General features: G+C 43.7%; 1 protein-coding gene across 2 annotated transcripts; it reads left to right on the forward strand.

Moving 5' to 3' along the window:
* The first annotated feature begins 902 nt into the window (after nucleotides 1-902).
* Nucleotides 903-17,523, forward strand: ENTPD6 (ectonucleoside triphosphate diphosphohydrolase 6). 2 transcript variants are annotated; one of them, XM_082049121.1, is made up of 15 exons: nucleotides 916-960; nucleotides 3,788-3,861; nucleotides 3,985-4,325; nucleotides 5,646-5,722; nucleotides 6,242-6,385; nucleotides 7,482-7,557; nucleotides 9,125-9,160; nucleotides 10,346-10,434; nucleotides 11,791-11,870; nucleotides 12,766-12,830; nucleotides 13,181-13,282; nucleotides 13,744-13,884; nucleotides 14,785-14,841; nucleotides 15,790-15,902; nucleotides 16,171-17,523. In XM_082049121.1, the coding sequence occupies exons 3-15, from the start codon at nucleotides 4,067-4,069 to the stop codon at nucleotides 16,258-16,260; spliced, it is 1,329 nt and encodes a 442-aa protein (XP_081905247.1). In that variant the 5' UTR covers nucleotides 916-960; nucleotides 3,788-3,861; nucleotides 3,985-4,066; the 3' UTR covers nucleotides 16,261-17,523. The 2 variants fall into 2 exon arrangements, with proteins under 2 accessions (XP_081905246.1, XP_081905247.1); XM_082049120.1 differs by lacking the exon at nucleotides 3,788-3,861 and having other exon boundaries at nucleotides 903-960.
* Nucleotides 17,524-18,510: the final 987 nt, after the last annotated feature.

Consider the following 18,510-nt stretch of genomic DNA (forward strand, 5'->3'; position numbering starts at 1 on the left):
GGCCGTAGAGAGTTTGCAGCTGTCCTGCTGCCATCTCTTGGGTGACCCCATCCAAGGATTAAAAGGACCTCTCCTGCCACTTGCCCAGACACCGGTCTGTTTCACAGCTGTCCCCTGCCTCGTACCTCAGCCTCCTTCCTTCTCTCACCTCGGGGACTGTTTCTCTCACACCTCTTCCTCACACCACTCTGTTTTTGTGGCATTTTGCCCTTTTAAAAGCACATTTTCCCTGCGATGCCACCAATGAGGAGCTCCGCTGGGCTTCATAGGAGGGCTTTTGCAGAACTGGCCATGTCCAGCACAGGGCAACACCGGCTTCTCCTCATGAAAGAGGGTAGGAAACAATTACCTTGCCGATATAATAGGCCCAGGCATGATCTCTCAGCAAAGCATATTTTATTAACAATTTTGCAAGACCAGGTGTTCTACCTAAAGGCAGGCACCCGTAACGTGGCAAAAAAACGCTGGCTATATCCCCCCCAAATCCTGGCCACAAATTCCCTCCCGTTCCTCACTGGTCGGGTACTGCAGGGTTTACAGACTACCCAACACTTGCCTCAGTTTACCCATCTCATTCATCTAATTCTAACAGGCCCCTCCCCTTATTGATTTATTTAAAATATGGATTCCTGGCTCATTGGTTACTCTTCTCCCTAGCTTAGCTTTTTAAATACAGCAATCAGTTTGCATTCCGGGATTAGTTTGAAGAGACTTTGTTTTACATTAAGGATTCATAGTTTGATATCTCTCAGTCCTTCCCCCACGCTGGGGTCAGGCGCCAGGTCCTCAGTTTTGTAAAAACAACATTCCTTCGCTAAACGTACCTTACAAGACGCCCCACGGCCAATACAGCCCTCCGTAGAGAGTGGCAGGGCTGGGGGGCAGCCCCCGCACCCCGGTCTCATCGCGCCTGCGCAGCGGAAGGAGCGGTGGCGTCGCCATGGCGGGGCAGGCGGCAGAGTGAGTGAGGGAGTGAGGGCGGCGGGGTGGGCTGGGAGCCGAGTTGGGTCCCAGTGGGTGCGGAGGCCTGGGCACGGAGATACGTGTGCGAAGGGGCGCGGCGGCGGGCGGGCGCCCCGTGGGCTGGGCTAGGACAGGCTAGGCTAGGGCGGGCCGGGCTGGACCGGACCACCCGCGCTGAGAGGCCGTGCTGGGGCTGCGCAGGCCCGGGCTGCCAACCGGCCTGTGGCCCGGCGGCCTCCGTCCCGACACCCCAAGGGTTCCCTGCCCTGCCCGCCCTTGCATCTTTCCTCTTGCAGCAAATCTCAGCGCCCCCTAACATAGGCAGGAGGCATTAATCTCGGTTCTCCGCAGGAAAATGGGAGTAGGAGGGTGGTGCTGTCAGGCTGCTGCTCCTCTGTTCGCCTTACCCTTCCAGCCTCCCCTTTGTTGAGGTGGAGACTTATGTCCCCTCACAGGATCACCCGGTTCCTGCTGCTTTGCTATCGTGACATGTTTTAGCTCTCATGTACCTGCAGCTGAGGCCTTTTTGGCACATGCAAGAGCGCAGTAATCACCTCAGATATGTGCAGTAATTGCCACCTACACTTCTGTGTGTGCTGATAGAAGCCAGAATGTTGTTTGGTTTGGTTTGGGTTTTGTTTGTTTCTTTGCTTGTTTGTGTTTCAATGCCATCTCCCTGATTTCTGTTTCGTGATGATCTGTGATTCCTTTATCCCTATGCTGAGCTATTCTTCATGTGGATTTGTGCCTGTGGTTTTGCTTTCCTCCATTTTTATAAAATTTTTTCCTACCTGTTTTGGACAATACACTGTAATTGCCTTGGATTTAAATTCCTCCCCCTCATGCCCTCTGTGGCCCTCATGAACTTGTATCATCAGCAGATTATATATGTGTCAAAACCTTGTTTAAGTCAATTTCGTCAGTTGGTTTGCTTTCTCTTCTTTATTACATTATCAAAGAAAGAAAGGTACAATGCAATTTGCTCCCTATAAATCACCACTGACTGCATTTTAATCATCTGGATGATGTCACGTGGGCACGAGTGGCTTTCTTGTGTTGTGCTTTGCTGTGGTTTCTTTCCTGCTATTGGAGCTGGGGGCGGGGGAGGAAGGGGGGCACTCTAGTTCCCTGGATCTTCCTTCTTACCTTTTAAACACTGGTTTTAAATTGTCCTTGTCCAGTCTTCTGGAACCTGCTTCACCATTCAGGAGCTGACAAAGTTAACTGCAAGGCCCTGGTTGCCATGGGGGATTTTAACTTCCCTGATGTTTGCTGGAAGGACTACTCAGCCAGCCACCCACCCACAGTCTAGGAGGTTCCTCCAGTGCCCTTCTAATGTAAATGGTGGAGGAGCCGCCTAGGAGAGGTGCACTGCTGGACCTCATCCCCGCTAACAAGGAGGGTCTGGTTGAAGCAGTAAAGGTTGAGGGCTGTCTTGGTTGCAGTGACCATGAAATGGTGGAGTTCAGGATCTCGTGTGTCAGGAACAGAATAGCAAGCAGAATCACAACCCTGGACTTCAGTAGGGCCAACTTTGGCCTTTTCAAGCAATTGCTAGGGGAAATCCCATGAGCAAGGCTGCTTGAAGGTAAAGGGGCCCAAGATAGTTGGTTAGCATTTAGGGACTGCTTCTACTAAGCTCAAGATCGGAGCATCCTGACATGTAGGAAGTCAAGGAAGGGAGCCAGGAGACCTGCGTGCTTAAACAGGGAACTGCTGGGTAAGCTCAAGTGGAAGAGGAGAGCTTATAGATCATGGAAGGAGGGGCTGGCGCTTTGGGAAGAATATAAGGCTGTTGTCAGAGGGTGTAGGGAGGCAAGTAGGAAAGCTAAGGCCTCCTTAGAATTAAACCTGGCTAGTGGCGTCAAGGGCAATGGAAAGAGCTTTTTCAAATACATGGCAGATAAAACTAACATCAGAGGCAGTGTAGTCCCACTGATGAACGAGGTGGGTGCCCTGGTGACAGAAGATACAGAGAAGGCAGAGATACTGAATGCCTTCTTTGTTTCTGTCTACTCTGCCAGAGGCTGTCCTGAGGAGCCCTGTACCCCTGAGGCCCCAGAGGAAGTCAGGACAATGGAGGAGTCTGCCTTGGTTGATGAGGACTGGGTTAGGGAGCAGTTAAGCAATCTGGACATCCATAAATCCATGGGTCCAGATGGGATGCACCTGCAGGTGCTGAGGGAGCTGGCTGAGGTAAATGCTGGACCACGCTCCATCATCTTTGCCAAATCTTGGGAAATGGGAGAGATGCCTGAGGACTGGAGGAAAGCAAATGTCACTCCAGTCTTCAAAATGGCAAGAAGGAGGACCTGGGTAACTATAGACAGGTCAGCCTCACCTCCATCCCTGGGAAAGTGATGGAACAACTTATCCTTGGTGTCATTTCAAGGCATATCAAGGATAAGAGGGTGATTAGGGGCCAGCATGACTTCACCAAGGGGAAGTCGTGCTTGACCAAGCTCATAGCCTTTTATGAGGCCATAACCAAGTGGAGAGATGATGGCAGAGTGGTGGATGTGGTCTACCCTGACTGAAGTAAAGCATTTGACACAGTCTCCCACAGCATCCTTGCTGATAAACTGAGGAAGTGTGGTCTGGACAATCGGGTAGTGAGGTGGACTGTGAACTGGCTGAAGGAGAGAAGCCAGAGAGTCATGGTCAGTGGGGCGGAGTCTGGTTGGAGGCTTGTATGGACACTTATGACAGTAGCTGATATATCAGTCTTACTCCAGGTGCTGAAGGAGCTTCAGGCATTAATTCTTTTCCTTGCCAGCAGTGGTGTGTGGCTCCTTGTGTCTAAGTTGTTTTTTTTTTTTACCAGACTGGTTCCTGTAGTGACTTACTGCTTACCTTGACTGTTGTGCCAAACTTATCACAGATCTAAACCAACTAACAGTTAAGTATTTAACTAATGTTCAAGTCAAGTTTACTCCTGTAAGTCCCTTGTCAAATAACCATCATACTTAGATGCTTTCAGCAAGTTTAGAAAATAAACTGTACCTTTTCTGTTGGATATAGGAGTAATATGGGAACCACCTGTTCTGTGTGAAAGACAAGAAAGAAAACGTTTGATAAAGGGAAGAAACAAAGCATCAAATAAATGGAAGCCATGAAGATATCAAAGCGGTTCTTTGCTTTTGGGATTTTGGCATGCATAGCTCTTTATGTTGCATACATAAAATGTCATTTGGATTCCAAACCAGTCATGGGAGCAACAGAAGGAGCTGCTGAAAGCAGGGGAGACAAACCGAGCCATCAGGCACTTACCGCAGATCTCTCAATCTTTTACGGAATTATGTTTGATGCAGGAAGCACAGGAACTCGCATCCATATTTTTAAATTTACACAGCAGCCAAAAGGTATGGCTTTCTCATTGCACGATAGATTATTTCTTCCTTAACACATGGAGCAGATTATTGATGATTCTTTTCTAGGGATTACTTGAACAAACATGCCTCAGCTCTCTAGAGAGACATCAAGAAGTATATTATGATTCAAGCATGTGGGTTTGGATGAAATTAGGAAAACATTCAACACGGAGAAAATACTGTAATGTCAGAATGTGAACTAAATAGCAGCTCTACCTTTAGAATGATGCCTTGAAGAAAAGCAGTTTTTCATCACACTGCTTGGTACAAGTTCAGACTGCCTTATTCTCCTCAGATTTTCACCATGAGGTTGTTGGCTGTCTCCAGATCTGGCAGTGAGCTGCTTCTCTCTGTTGTCTGTTTTAATGCATCTTTGGCTTCAGTATTTGATTTAAACTGCAGAACTCCACTGTTTGATTTAAATTGTGTATTGCATCTGAACAAAAAGTATTGCTGAGAAGCAAGACAGAAGTGGATGTAAAAGCTTCAGTTTTCCTCTGCAGTTGTAAGCTTCATTTGTTTAGGTGTTGTCAGCTACTATTTCTGAAACTCTTAAAAATGAAAGAACCCATGTAGATGCTTTGAGGATTAGCAGTGTATGGTTTTTGGTGTGATTTGCCTATGGGGGAGCACCTTAGGTTTGCAGAATGAGCTAGTGTGAGGCTTAGCCACCAAAGGCACTAAACAAAAATCCATGAATTTCCTTCGTTCTTCTTTCAGTGTATTCCTAAATCTTTGCCTCTTCTTCTCTGCTTCTCTTTAAACAAAATCTCAGAATATAGTGCAGGTAACACTATTGAGTACAGTTTGTTACAGGAGGATGTCAAGTTCTTGTTGTCTTGCCTGCAGGTTTATATAATTGTCTGTATCGTGACTGTCGAAAATACTTAGGTCTGGTTCCCTCTGCTGCCATTGAAGATGGTGGTAAAGCTTCCACTGGCTTTTGCTGGAGTCAAATTTAGCCAGAACAGAGCACACTGAAACCTTGTTACTAGTGCAGATTGGGAAGCTGCACATGGCAGGTGTAAGGGCTCAAAGAGAACTTGCACCCATCTGGTGATTGTCTGATGTGCATGAAAAATATGTGCGTAGTGGACACAAGCACCTGAAAAGCAGTCACGACTTTTAAAAATAGTTTCCTTGGGAGCTAATTCCATAGTAAGGGCTGTATTTAAAGTTCAAGTGGCTGTTGATAGTTTATTAAACAGAGGCTTCAGTTGACTTCCATTAGCACGTAATGATGTAATTTTCTTTTTGTGTATGCAAAATTGTATGTGCCATTACTTATTTTGGAATACTGCTTTTGAACAGAGATTCCCAAATTAACCCATGAGACGTTTAAAGCACTGAAGCCAGGTCTATCCGCATATGCTGATGATGTTGAAAAGGTAATTTTGTTTCTGTTGCTATGAAAGTACATGTGCCAAAACCTCCTGTTCTTGATGTGCCCTGCAAATCACGTGTTGCTGTGGTACAGGATGCTGAACTGTCTCAGTTCAGGGAAGTGTTTCCAAATGATACAAGCCCTCAGTAAAAGTTGATGAGCATGCAGAGGAGTGAGTAAAGACCTTTAATTTTTTTTTGTTCCCCCACAAGGATTTGTCATCATACTGCTTTTCCAACCTTTTGTAGCCAAAACACTCAGTGGCAGAGAGCTCTGTGTCACTGAAAAAGTGACTCTTCCTGTTCATTTTTGACCTGTTGCTGGATAACCCCATTATATCTACCATGTGTCATGCTATCAGAGATGGTGAGTCCTCTACCTTCTCCTGACCACCTGTGATATTCACTTGTCTCGGTTCCACATTTACAGTGAATCATACCTCTTATCACCTTTTTGCCCTTCTAAGAAAGGCAAATCTAAAGAGTTTCTAAGATGCAAAAAATTGTTCTTTCTCTGCTCACAGAGTGTCCAGGGAATAAAAGAGCTCCTGGAGGTGGCAAAGAAGGACGTTCCAATGGAGCTGTGGAAGTTTACTCCTCTGGTCCTGAAAGCCACAGCTGGCCTACGGTTGCTGCCAGGAGAGAAGGCTCAGAAGTTGCTGGATAAGGTACTGTCTCTTGTCTTTCCGTTTGCTTTCCAGAAATTTTATAGCAAAATCTGGTGCTTTCTGTATAATGTACATACTCTCTTATCTTCATGTATGTGAGCCATTCCTATAATTTAACCCTGAAAGCAGTACAGAGCTACCTGATCTCAAATGGGGTTTGGGGAAGAAATTGCATGAGTACAAGCACAGAGGAATTATGACAGCTCCAAATAAGCCTGGAGATGACATATAATATAACAAGTGTAATGAGATACTCCTGACAGTCATCATAGGTTTGTTCTTACTGGGTGTATTTGCTGGTGGTTTTGACTAGGATGCTGCTATTTTGAGAAAAGCACTCTACTGTTTGATTGGTCACGTTACCAGCCTGCTGCTGCAAGGTGACTCCTTTATATTGGTTGGAAATAATGTAAATTGTATTTATAGGCATGTAAAATACGTTTAATTTTTTTAAAAAATATAAAAATAAGCAATATGTTCCAGACCTTACAGCTGCAGTGAAAGTTTGAGTGTGCGCTAAATGTACTCTTTCCTAAGCAATAACTGGAAGGAAGAAATGTGGTGTGTTTTGTTCTGTACTGCCTGCAAGCTGGCCCATTCATCTGAATTTCAGCTGGAATGCTGCAGTTGTTACTTTAGAGGGCTCCGGAAACATAGGGCTTTGCCACCACATGTAGGATGTAATGTAGAGGACCTCTAACAGCCAACATGCTCCTGTTAAAAATACCATTCCCTGGGGCATTCCTGACAGCCAGGGTGTCCATCTCCTGCCTACGCTCTGCATTTATAATAACCTGTGGGTGACCAGTTGCAGCAAAGTGAACTGGGCTCCCTTCTTTACCCATGTCCATCCCTTGTTAATGGCATTTCTGATCAACCTTCATGCTTGAAAACCCACACATCCATCCCTGTCTCTGCACCAAGCTGCAGAGCCAGTGTGTAAGTCACTAACCTTTCATAGCAGAGCACAGGGTGAGCAGCAGTCAGGATCTGGTCCAGAGAAGAAAAGCAGTTGTGTAAAACTGGAGTTTAAAAAAACCCTGCTTTCCAGCTGAAAAAAAGATTTCTCTGAGTGTAGCTTGTATTTGAACTACAGGTGAAGGAGATTTTTCAGGCTTCCCCCTTCTTCGTGAGGGACAACTGCGTGTCGATAATGAAAGGAACTGATGAAGGTAGGCTAACTTGTGGAGACCCTTTCTGCAATCCTGGAGATTCCTGCTGCATTGTGAGAATCCCCACTCACTGTAGCAGGAACCCCCAAGCAGCGGGTTGGGCAGTTTTTACACTGCCTCAGGCAGTGCCTGCCGAAGAGATCTTGTGCTACATTTTCCAATTTGAGGTCCTGAAGTCTGTCCTGATTTTCAAAGCTCTGAGTGCCAGGCAGTTCCCATGGGATCACCAGGAAGCCACTGTGCAGTCAGCACTTCTGGAAAGGTTTCTGAGTATTTACTTGTTGAGATGGTCTACAACAACTGGGTTTGCACACCCTGCTCTTGGCAGTGCTCGTCAGAGCTTTCTGGAAGTATTTGATCATGATGTTAATTATAACTGATCTAATGAGTGTGATTGTGAATTCAATTTGAAAAAATGTTACATAGACAAGAAAATACGTGCTGAAATAAGTTGATTCTCATAAAAAATACTGAGGCAGAACCCAGAATCAGTCTTGATTTAAAATAATTTGAAGAAACATGTCTGCATTCTATTATAAGTAACTGAGTGCTGAAATGTGTTTTAAAACTGCTTAGAAACAAAACTTTAAAATAGTTGGAGCTACTAGGAGCTGTTTATGAGTTTCTTTTTTACTGCTTAATGAAAGACATTGTAATTCTTCTTTTTGTTTTCTTTTACAATTGTTAATAGCAGTGACAGCCTTGGTTCAGCCAAAGGCTGAACTAGACTGTGTTCCCTAGAATGCCTTGAGTTTTAACCACATGGATAAATATTTACATTTATTAACATAAGGCCCACTAGTTTATCTAATTTATGGAGCAAAGGTTTATAAAACAAGAGGACAGGAACAGTACAGCTCACAAAAATCCTTAGAGGAAAATAGGAAAAATTGGAACACTAAAAAGATTAGAATTCTTAATATTCAAAAGCAAAGCCAAGTGCCTGACGTCAAATAAAAGCCTGCCAGTGTATGTTTTCCTAGAAAATGAACAATGCGAGTGTCAGTCATTTCCTTATCTTTTAGCTAAGCACTAAAGCCTTTGTGACTTCTCAATTAAGTTTTTGACCTGTGAAATACAGAGTTCTCCGGGCACTTCATATGTGGGGCTTCTTTTCCAAATATCACATAAACTCTGGTATAGAATGTCATTCTTTTTGTTCAAGGTATCTAATCTAAGCCACTGAAAGTTGTGGCAGCACTGGCTTTGGGGCAGGGTGGGTCAGGGGAGCTCAGCAGAGCCAGTCCTGTTCATCTTTCTTGAAGGTCCTTCTTGCTTAGCTCTCAGCTAAATATGCTTTGGAGACTTTGTATTAGAAGTCTTCCATTTATGAAAGGGGGACAAGGGAGCTTGTGGCAGGTGATATGTGGTGTCTCTGTCTGTTGGATGACAAGCTCTGGTTTGCTGATGATTTTGTTTCAATGGTACAGTTAAATTGTATGAGAAAACTTAAAAATGCCTCCAGCTAGAGCAGGAAGACCTTTCAATTCATCTCACCTTATTTGTTGTGTGATAAAATGAAATGCTATGATCTAACGGTGCATTTTCTGTATATTTCCCTTATTAGGTATTTCAGCCTGGATCACAATAAATTTTTTAACAGGTATGTGTACATGAGCATGTGCATAAAGATGTGAGTGATGCTGTGAAATTCATGCTCTTTTCTGCCCTTGCATCGCATTTGCTCATTCATTGGGGTGGAGTGGCAGAAAGAAGTCTCTGGGAGTAAGTCAGCAGTTGTTTTTGGCCTAGCCTTTTAAAGTCATTAGGATTTCGGCCATTTACTTGCCAGAATGAGGAGTTTAATCCCCTTTCCTAGAGGATTAACATAGCCTTTCTTTCATTTTCCTGTAAGGTACTAGAGCATTTTATTCCTTTTTAAAGTCTGCCACTAATTCTGGCTAAATCTTTAATGTGGATATTCTAGATCTGCTTGGCAGCTGCTCAGAATGAAAGAAAGTGCTGTGCTACTTCCTTACAGATTTATGACAGAAATACCAGAAGTATTTACACCACTGAGTTACAAAAGGGTAGCTGAAGAGTAAAGAAAAAAGTGAGTTGAACCCCTCTCTGACAATAAGTGGAGCAGTCTCCTTTCCTGAGTGCTTTATTCAGTGCACACAGCGTGTGAAGCAGTATGATAAGTGCTCTAAAACTTTTTATGCTCACAGGAAATATCAGAAAGGTCAGAGATCTTCTAACATCAGCTGTTATGAGGGGTACTGAGGTACTTGGCACAAACTAATCTTATCAGGAAGGTGTATTCGAAGGAGCTAACTGAGAAGAACTGGATTTAATAAGAAGAGGGGTCTAGGCTGTCAGCAGGAAGAATTTCAAGAGACCTGAGTCTCTTAGGCCAGCTCTTTTCATTCTGTCGTCCCCTTGGCCACAGGAAAGGAATCTGCAAAATATCCCTAAGGGATCAGGGAAAGGAGGCCAACAAAACCACATTCCTCTTTGTTACAAAGTGGTTACCAGAGTAGAATTTGCAAAGGGGTCTTTGCATCTACTGAGAAATGTTTAGGAATCCAATCACCAGAGCTGGTGTAATTAGGTCATGAATAGCCACCAGAGAAATAATAGAAACTCTGTCACTTGAAGATTTTCAGGGAACCCTGGTAAAGCCAAAATAAGTGCCCAGTAGATAAGGATATAATTTAGTTCTGGCTGGAAGCTGACAGGTGAAGTTAGATTGTCCTCTTTCTTTACCAGTATACTTCTGGTTTTGTTCCTAGCCAGTTTCTCACAGTGCCCACCATGGCTATCTCTGTTTTGTCACACATTTCAGGTAGCCTAGCTGATCCTCAGAAGAGAAGCGTAGGGATGCTGGATTTGGGTGGTGGATCAACACAGATCACCTTCCTTCCACGCACTGAGGTAATGTGAACATGCACACTGTTGGGAAGTGCTCCTGCAGAAATCACTAACTGCTAAGATCTGCTTCTCTTGGAGACAGACCAAGAGTTTGTTGTTGTGACATGAAGCCACACTTCTGACAGAAAAACCCTGGTCACTTTGTCACATCTGCCTTGTTATCATCCATCATGGAGGCATTTACAACCCTTTGTCAGTCCTCTTACTCCACCTCATGGGTCAGTGGTGCATGTGGTGAATCTACCAGGTCTGCTTTATCTTAGGGAAAATGCAGTGTTCACCTGAGGGTCTTAATCCTTGACTCTCTGTTTGTGCTGCTTATAGAAAGGAACTCAAAGGCAGTGCTGTTAATGAATTCAGCTCCAACATTTGGCCTATATTGGCTTGTAAGAACAAAGTAAGATGCCTTATCAATCCTTGATTCTGGTTTTGCTGAGGTCACTCAGTTGCAAATGAATGTTTTCTAAGGAGCAACTGTTATTACGCAGTAAAAAATACATGCTGAAGTTTATCATTTCAGCTTGCTGTTGTGGTGTTTTTACAGCTGTTCTGTGGGCTAGAAGCCCTGAGGATGTGGAATTGTCAGGCTCTAGCCTGAGCAAAGATACTGTTCATAGTAAAGCTGTGCAAAAGCAAAGGGTTGGGATGCTGTATCTGGTGTCCCAGACTGGGCTAATCAAGACATTGTGCTCTTACAGCAGAATGACAGGGGATGTGAAGAGTCCAGGATGTGGACATTCTGGGTTTAGAGATGGTGTAAGATGCAAGCAGCATGATCAGCCTTGTGGCCTGAGCTTTTCTCCCCACAGACACACTAGCCATACTGGTGCACTTGGGGATGCAAAGTGCTTTAGACAATTACCTTTTCATTTCTTCAGAGCACAGGCTGATCCTCACTCTGTTCCTTGGTAAGCATAGAGATGGCTTGTGGAAGTTCACAGCTGAATTCACTTGAGTAGGAAGTCAGTGCTTGCCTGGCTTTCATGTTATTTTGTGTGCAGTTTTCTCTGGTAGGGATCATGTGAAGAGGCAGTTACTGTATCCTCTAGATAAAAGCAGTTAAGAGCTGGAATAAGGACTCCTTTTTAATTAAAATAATTCTTTCATACACCAGTTTGGTGTGGATACAAATAGAAATGTAACCAATTTAGACTCTGTCATGTGAAGATAGTATTTTAGCTCAAGGTTTTATGGTTGTCTTGTGTATCAGCAGTCAAATCAAAATACTTGCAAGTTCATAATTTCTCTCTGAACCACACTAGGATTGTTTAACTTTTTGGTAATGTTTTGGGAGATTGTGCTGTTGATGTTTGCTCTTGCTGGCAGAAACCTTGCAGTAACATCTTTTTCTCCCTCCAGGCAACTCTCCAGACATCACCAGCTGGCCATACAACTTCATTTCACATGTTTAACAACACCTACAAGCTGTATTCCTACAGGTTAGTTGTGGGAAGGAGAGCACACTGTACAGATGGAAGCTTTCTATGAATTCAGTGATATCTAGCTGTTTTGCTAAAGTGGGGTCCTTGTAAATGAGTACTGGGAAGAAGCATTTGCTGTTGTGGATAAACTTTGGCTGCCTGTCAGCTGCTCACCAAGTAGCTCTATCACTCCCCTTTCATCAACAGGACAGGAAAAAGAAAACAGAACAAAAAGCTTTTGAGTCAAGATCAGGACAGGGAAGTAATTTACCAATGACTGTCATGAGCAAACCAGACTTGACTTAGAGAAGTTAATTTATTTTATTGCAAATTAAACAGTAGGATAATGAGAAATAAGAACAAAATCAAAAACATCTTCCTCCCACTTCTCCCTTCTTCCCAGTCTCAACTTTACTGCCAACTCTTCTACCTCCTCACCACCAAGTGTTGCAGGAGGAGGGAGGATGGGGATTATAGTCAGTTCATACCACTTTGTCTCTGGCATTCCTTCCTTCTCACTGTCTTTCCCTGCTCCCAATGTTTTGGGCAGAGGGAATTAGCTTCGTCCCACACCTGTGCTTGCTGTGGGGTGTGTTTGGGCTCAAAAAGAGTCAATTCTGTGTGTGAGAGTTTGTGCTGCCTTTGAGGAGGGTAGGAGAAACATTAGAGGAACAGTTCCCAGTTCTTCAGGAGCCAGCTATTGCCTTGACCCTTGACAGCTATTGCCTGTGCTTTTTCAAAGAGAGATTATCCTTCTGGATAAGGGTAATAAGAGAGCAGGTTGTCACACTGTTCACTTTACCAGAGTTAGCTGCTGACTCGAGTCATTTTGCTGGCATGTCCCAGCCGAGTTGTCAGTAGAGTAAAAGAGGAAGGATGTTCGTTGTTCACAGAGGCTTTTATCCCTTTGCAGTTACCTGGGACTTGGGCTGATGTCAGCAAGGCTCGCCATTTTAGGAGGAGTTGAGGGAAAAACCTGTAAGTTCGGGGCACTCAAGGGTTGTGTCTGAGCAGAGGGTACGTAAGTCCTGTTGTGGAGGGAGGAGTTGTCTGTCCCCTTCTCACTTGGCTTGAAGTTCTCAGTGGTATGTGGACTCCTGTCATCATGGCTGGGTGCATTTGAGACAAATGCAGGTGGTGACACTGCTAGATCCCAGGAGACCTGAATTATTTTCATCACTGGGGGGATGATGGGACATCTGAGCCATGACAGGGCTTGGAGGTGCCTTGCTGAGGTTGTAGTACCCTATGGAGCAGGGCTGGGGGTGATGGATCTGAAATTAACTTCTTATGTTTTTCCCTGATGTGGCTTTGTTTCATTTCTGCAGTAGGAGAATGGGAGGAATTGATCAGCCCTTGTTTACCCCCTGGCTTCGAATCAGAGTGGCAACATGCTGAGATAACGTACAAAATTAAAGGACAGAAGGCAGGTATAGTGATTAATCACTCTTCCTATCTAGGACAGGATGCTATTAGCAGAGTAAATGATATATTCTCAGCCTCTTGCAAAAACACTAGATGCTGTGTTTACTGTTCTGTCTGTCTCCTCTCAATGGGCTGTTAAAAGAGATTCTGCAGATTCTTGTACCATGGTGTGTCTGTCCAGTCACTAAAACTGCTAGTGGTAAAGTAGGTGGAGCTGAGCAATCCCTGCACAGGTCTTTAAAAAACTTCTGCCTCAAATGATGTTGTCCATCTCTGCATACTTAGTCCCAACCTGAGGATGGTTAAGTGTTGCCACTGGAAGAAGATGCAGATTTCAGTTCTCTGTGAGAAGCATTTGAAATGCTGTTGTGCAAAAGGGAGCCTGTTTCCTGGCAGATCCCTAATGAATGATATGTATATTTAACTCTCTGCCTATAATATGCTGGGTTTCTTTGCCTTCTTTTAGGTGAGTCTCTGTATGAGTCTTGTTCCACCAAAGTTGCAAAGGTGCTCTACAAAAAAGTGCATAAAGCTGAGGAGGTGAAGGACTTGGATTTTTATACTTTCTCCTACTACTATGACCGTGCAGCAGAGGTTGGTCTCATAGGTATGTTTGCTTCTTTATTAATTTCATTTTAAATGACAAGTTGTGGAAGAAATGGTAGCACTTACGCACATCACAATGCTTTGCTGAGCTGTCATGGAACTTAGTCTTTTGTTACACTGCTGTGCAGTGTTGGTCTTGACTGTATACTGAATGCTATTTGATTTCTATAAAGAAGGGACTGGAGCTGTGAAATAGGACCTGCAATTTCTGGTCATGGTTTTTAAACAAACTGTCTGCATTTCGGAGATCGTTGTTGTCTGATTAACTTTACAATCCAAAATAGAAAAGAAGCCCTCATAATGATAAACAAATTTATTGGGTGTTAAAGCAGTAAAGTGATCTTGAACTTTGTGTTTTGCTTTACTGACCTTTTTAGGTGGAATGAAGATTTTCAGGTGATTCCACATGTATACAGAATACATCCCATCTCTTTTCCAGTGGTACACTGGTGTACCCAAGGCTATCGTGTTCAGTGGTTGAAAACAGGTGATGAGATCTCAAGACAGTTTGGACAAACATACTCCCCTGCTCAGCCACTTTGCTTTACAAATGATTTCAAATTTATTATGTTGCAGAGCACCACTGCCTTGACAGATCTTGTTAAAGGTGTTTGGTAACTGTGTTCAGGCATCACAGGGCAGGGCATCAGAGACATGGGGACAAGGTGAGAGAGTCTGTAAACTATGTTTCTTTAGGAAACAAGGCTGGAAGTTCTTCATAAAATTAGGCTTTTCAATCTGTATAAAGAATCCTTAAAGGTGCTTTTATCTTTAAAGAGAGTGTGAGTTTTATCATTGATTTCAGTGGCTCAAGGTTTGATTTCCAAACAACTTTTATGACTTGAATCTACAATTCCCTTATACAAAAAACATTAAATAAAGCACTTTTTTTTTCTTTTAGATAAAGAAAAAGGAGGAAGCGTAACTGTTGGTGACTTTGAAATTGCAGCTAAATATGGTGAGTGAATACACACTAGTAATTGTGTGTAAATTCATACCTGGGTGGCAAATGTGTGACATGCTAAGAAGCCCGATTTTGTGATTTAAAGTAGATATTCAGCACCTCTCTCTGTAGCATCTTACCAACATTTCTGCTTATTTCTGAAAATCTCAACCATTTTTATGTTAATTCTTGCTTTTGCAGCCTACATAAGACACATAATACATTTCAAAACTCCCTCAAGAACTAGTAATAAACTTGTCAGTTAACAGTTGTCCTGAGATTGTGCTTTAAAAATAGATGTGGTGTTCTCATCCTGTTAGCATAACCTGTTTTTTCTTTTTGTCTTAAGATTTGTTCATATGCTTAACTGTTAATCAGAAGAGGGGGGAAAAAATATTCATAGCTTTTTGCTTCATCAGCTGCAGCGAGAACTGCCTATGCAGACTGACAAATGTAACATTCTTTACTTAATACCACAAACTCAGGCTTTGACCTTTGGTAAACTTTATGAATGACTGAACAATTATTGCATTTCTGATTTCTGGACTATGATTTGCGTAATTCTTCCTGAGAAGGGAAGTGGGTTTTATTTTGGTTTTGTCTTTTTTTTTTTTTTCCTTTGGTTTTGTCAAAATCTATTGAGTGTTTATGCTTAACAAACAAAATTGCTCATATTTTTAAAGGCTCAAAGTAGATAGAAGGGGAGTTGGAGGCCCTTTTCATCCTTTTCTGGAGAAGTACAAGAAACCCAGCTGTCTTAGGGGCAAGACAAGATGCCGTGATCATCCTTCCAGTGTGCCAAAGCTTCTGTGCTTCTGCTAACATGTGCATGTCATTTCAGCCCCATTGTAACAGGTTCTGTCACTGTCCAACTCAACTGACGAGGTGTTTTATGGATTCATGTGAGGTTTTTCAAAGCTGGGCCCACAGTGCATGTTCATACACTGCTTTCTTTCTCCTTAGTATGTAAGACCATGGAAATCAGCCCCAGGAGCAGCCCTTTTCTCTGCATGGACCTGACATACATCACCTTCCTCCTGCAAGAACTCGGCTTCCCGAAGAGCCAAGTCTTTAAGGTGATGCACAAAAGGGATTGCTGGGGAGGGTGGGCAGGAGGGTGCTGAGGCAGCAGTTGTCATGCCTGGAGCTCAGTCCTGAATTTGCCTTCTTGCTCCAACACATGCTCTGTGATAGGGGGTGGAGGAACACTGTCCCCATGGTGGTGATGACCATTTGTGATAACGTTCAGCACTGTATTTACCTTACATGCTTCTCCTTCTCCCAAAAACTTGTGTTTTAACTTTTTTTGGTTGGTTGGTTGGTTTTGGTTTTTTTTTTTTCCAGCTTGCCCGGAAAATTGACAATGTTGAAACGAGCTGGGCATTGGGAGCCACTTTTCATTACATCGACTCGCTCAATAGGCTGCAGTACTAAAGCTCCTCGAAGGCAACTTTTGGGATTCTTAATTTTTGGAAGCGCAACATGGGAGAATCTATTGAAGGGCCTGCTTTTGGATTCTGGGAGGTCGTCATAAACTAGGCCCCTTTCCTTCCACTCCCTGGCAAGTCCTCTCCATCACTAGCTCTTTTTTACAGTGCAGAATATAGTATCTAAGGAATAAGCCTTGATTTGACAGCATCTGCAGACAGCTTGATGTAAAACTTGATCATTGTTGAAGGAAAACCAAGACTCTGCAGGACATCTATGATCTCTATGAGAAAAAAAATGCTGTTTTGGATTATGCCTGTACTATGTGGTTGTACTGTGCTGAAGTTGCTGTAGGAAAGGGTCACTCCAGAAGAAACTCTTTGCCATCCTGATTACAGGGTGCTTTTTCCTGCTTGTAAGCAGTTTCCAGTGATTATTTTTATTTTACTACTTCTGTGTTTAAAGGTGAGGTTGTGTGCAATGTAAGTCTCAGCTCTGCATTTTACTTGCTGAATTAGAAAAGCTCCAGAGCAATCTAGAAACTTGATATGAACTTAGAGGCATGAATTAGAGCCCATGTGCCCTGTAGCGTTAAAGGCTACAGCCTAATGATGGTTCCCTGGCTGTTGGAGCTGTGTGGTGGAAGATGATACCAGATTTACAAGGCCTGGGAGTTGGGTATGGGGCTGAAGATGGATTTGACAGTTCTAGAATCACTCGGGGCAAGACTGATGGACAAGACACAGCCACAAAAATAAACCCTGAGTGTGGCTTATTGGACCTCACAGACATTTGTGCCTTGGCAAAGTTGATGCAAGACCTGGGTTGAGTGCATTTATGTGGTGTTTTGAGTGCCACTTCCTGCAGATACCTTTATTTATCAAAGCGAAGTGTATTGTGGTTGCACTGAGCTGTGGCAGGGTGGCTGTGATGCACCACTCCACCAGTAGGGCTGGAAGTGATCTTGGAGGCAGCGGGAGCTGGAGAGGACTTGTGGTATCTGTAATCTAACTGTGGAACTGTGTTGTATGTGCATGGATGTTTAGAGCAGATTCGAGTGCGCTTTTGGGGCTACAAAAGATCCCAGGCCCCTGGAGAGCCAGCACTGCCTGTCCCAACTCATGGGCTTATGGCCACAGCCTTGTCCTTTCCCTGGGGCAGTGAGATGTGGTATGGGGTGTGCTGTGCTGCAGGGCTGCTGGATCTGCAGCTGAGTGTACAGAGGACACTTGAACCCCACTGTACTGATAATAAAATCCCAATTTAAAATGAAAATATGGTGGTTGTGTGGCTTTTAGTGCCAGAGCCCACAGGGTGGGTGTGATGTGCTGAGAAAAAAGTGATTCATAGAATCATTTCGGTTGGGAGAGACCCTCGGGATCTAGTCCAACCATTAAGTAACCTAACTCTAGCTGTAAACCATGTCCCTAAGAACCTAATCTAAACACCTTTTAAACACCTCCAGGGATGGTGACTCCACCATTTCCCCGGGCAGCCTGTTCCAATGCCTGACAATCCTTTCCAGGAAGAATTTTTTTCTAATATCCTATCTAAATCTCCCCTGCTGCAACTTGAGGCCATTTCCTCTTGTCCTATCACTTGGCTGCTTGGGAGAAGAGACCAACACCCTCCATGCTACAATCTCCTTTCAGGTAGTTGTAGGCAGCAATAAGGTCTCCCCTCAGCCTCCTTTTCTCCAGGCTGAACAGCCCCAATTCCATCAACCGCTCCTAATAATGACACGCGGAAACAACTTTACAAGCTATAAAGTCATAAAACTTTATAACTCACAGGGTTATAAAGCAGATATGTTTATTTCGACGTCGGGCGCAAGGGGGACCATTCCACCATTCATGCGCAACTTCTAACAATGTGAGGTGTGTTTAAATACAGTAAGGTGTGACATATTCATAATGACCCCAGGAACACCTATATATACTCATAACCTTTCCCCGCTTCTTATTAAAATGAGTCCCAGGTAATCATTTCCATAGTCTCCTCCTTGACCCCTCCCTGTTACGCCTGAGCAATGCCATCTGGTGGTCTTGAGGAGGGGTCTTTGGATGAAGGCTCCTTCAGCTTTGTCACAGTGAACTTTTTACCTTTGGCTCATTATGTTGAATAGACTGGAAACCAAGCTGCCAGACTGGTTCCCCCCTTTTGCTGTGAATCTTCATTATCTCATCTTCTCAAGTTTACAGCTAGGTGCCTTAGGTTTACATCTAGGTGCTGTAAAACTTCTTATCTTGGCATTCG

This window comes from Streptopelia decaocto (genome assembly GCF_964273445.1).
Source record: "Streptopelia decaocto genome assembly, chromosome: 3".
NCBI lineage: Eukaryota > Metazoa > Chordata > Aves > Columbiformes > Columbidae > Streptopelia > Streptopelia decaocto.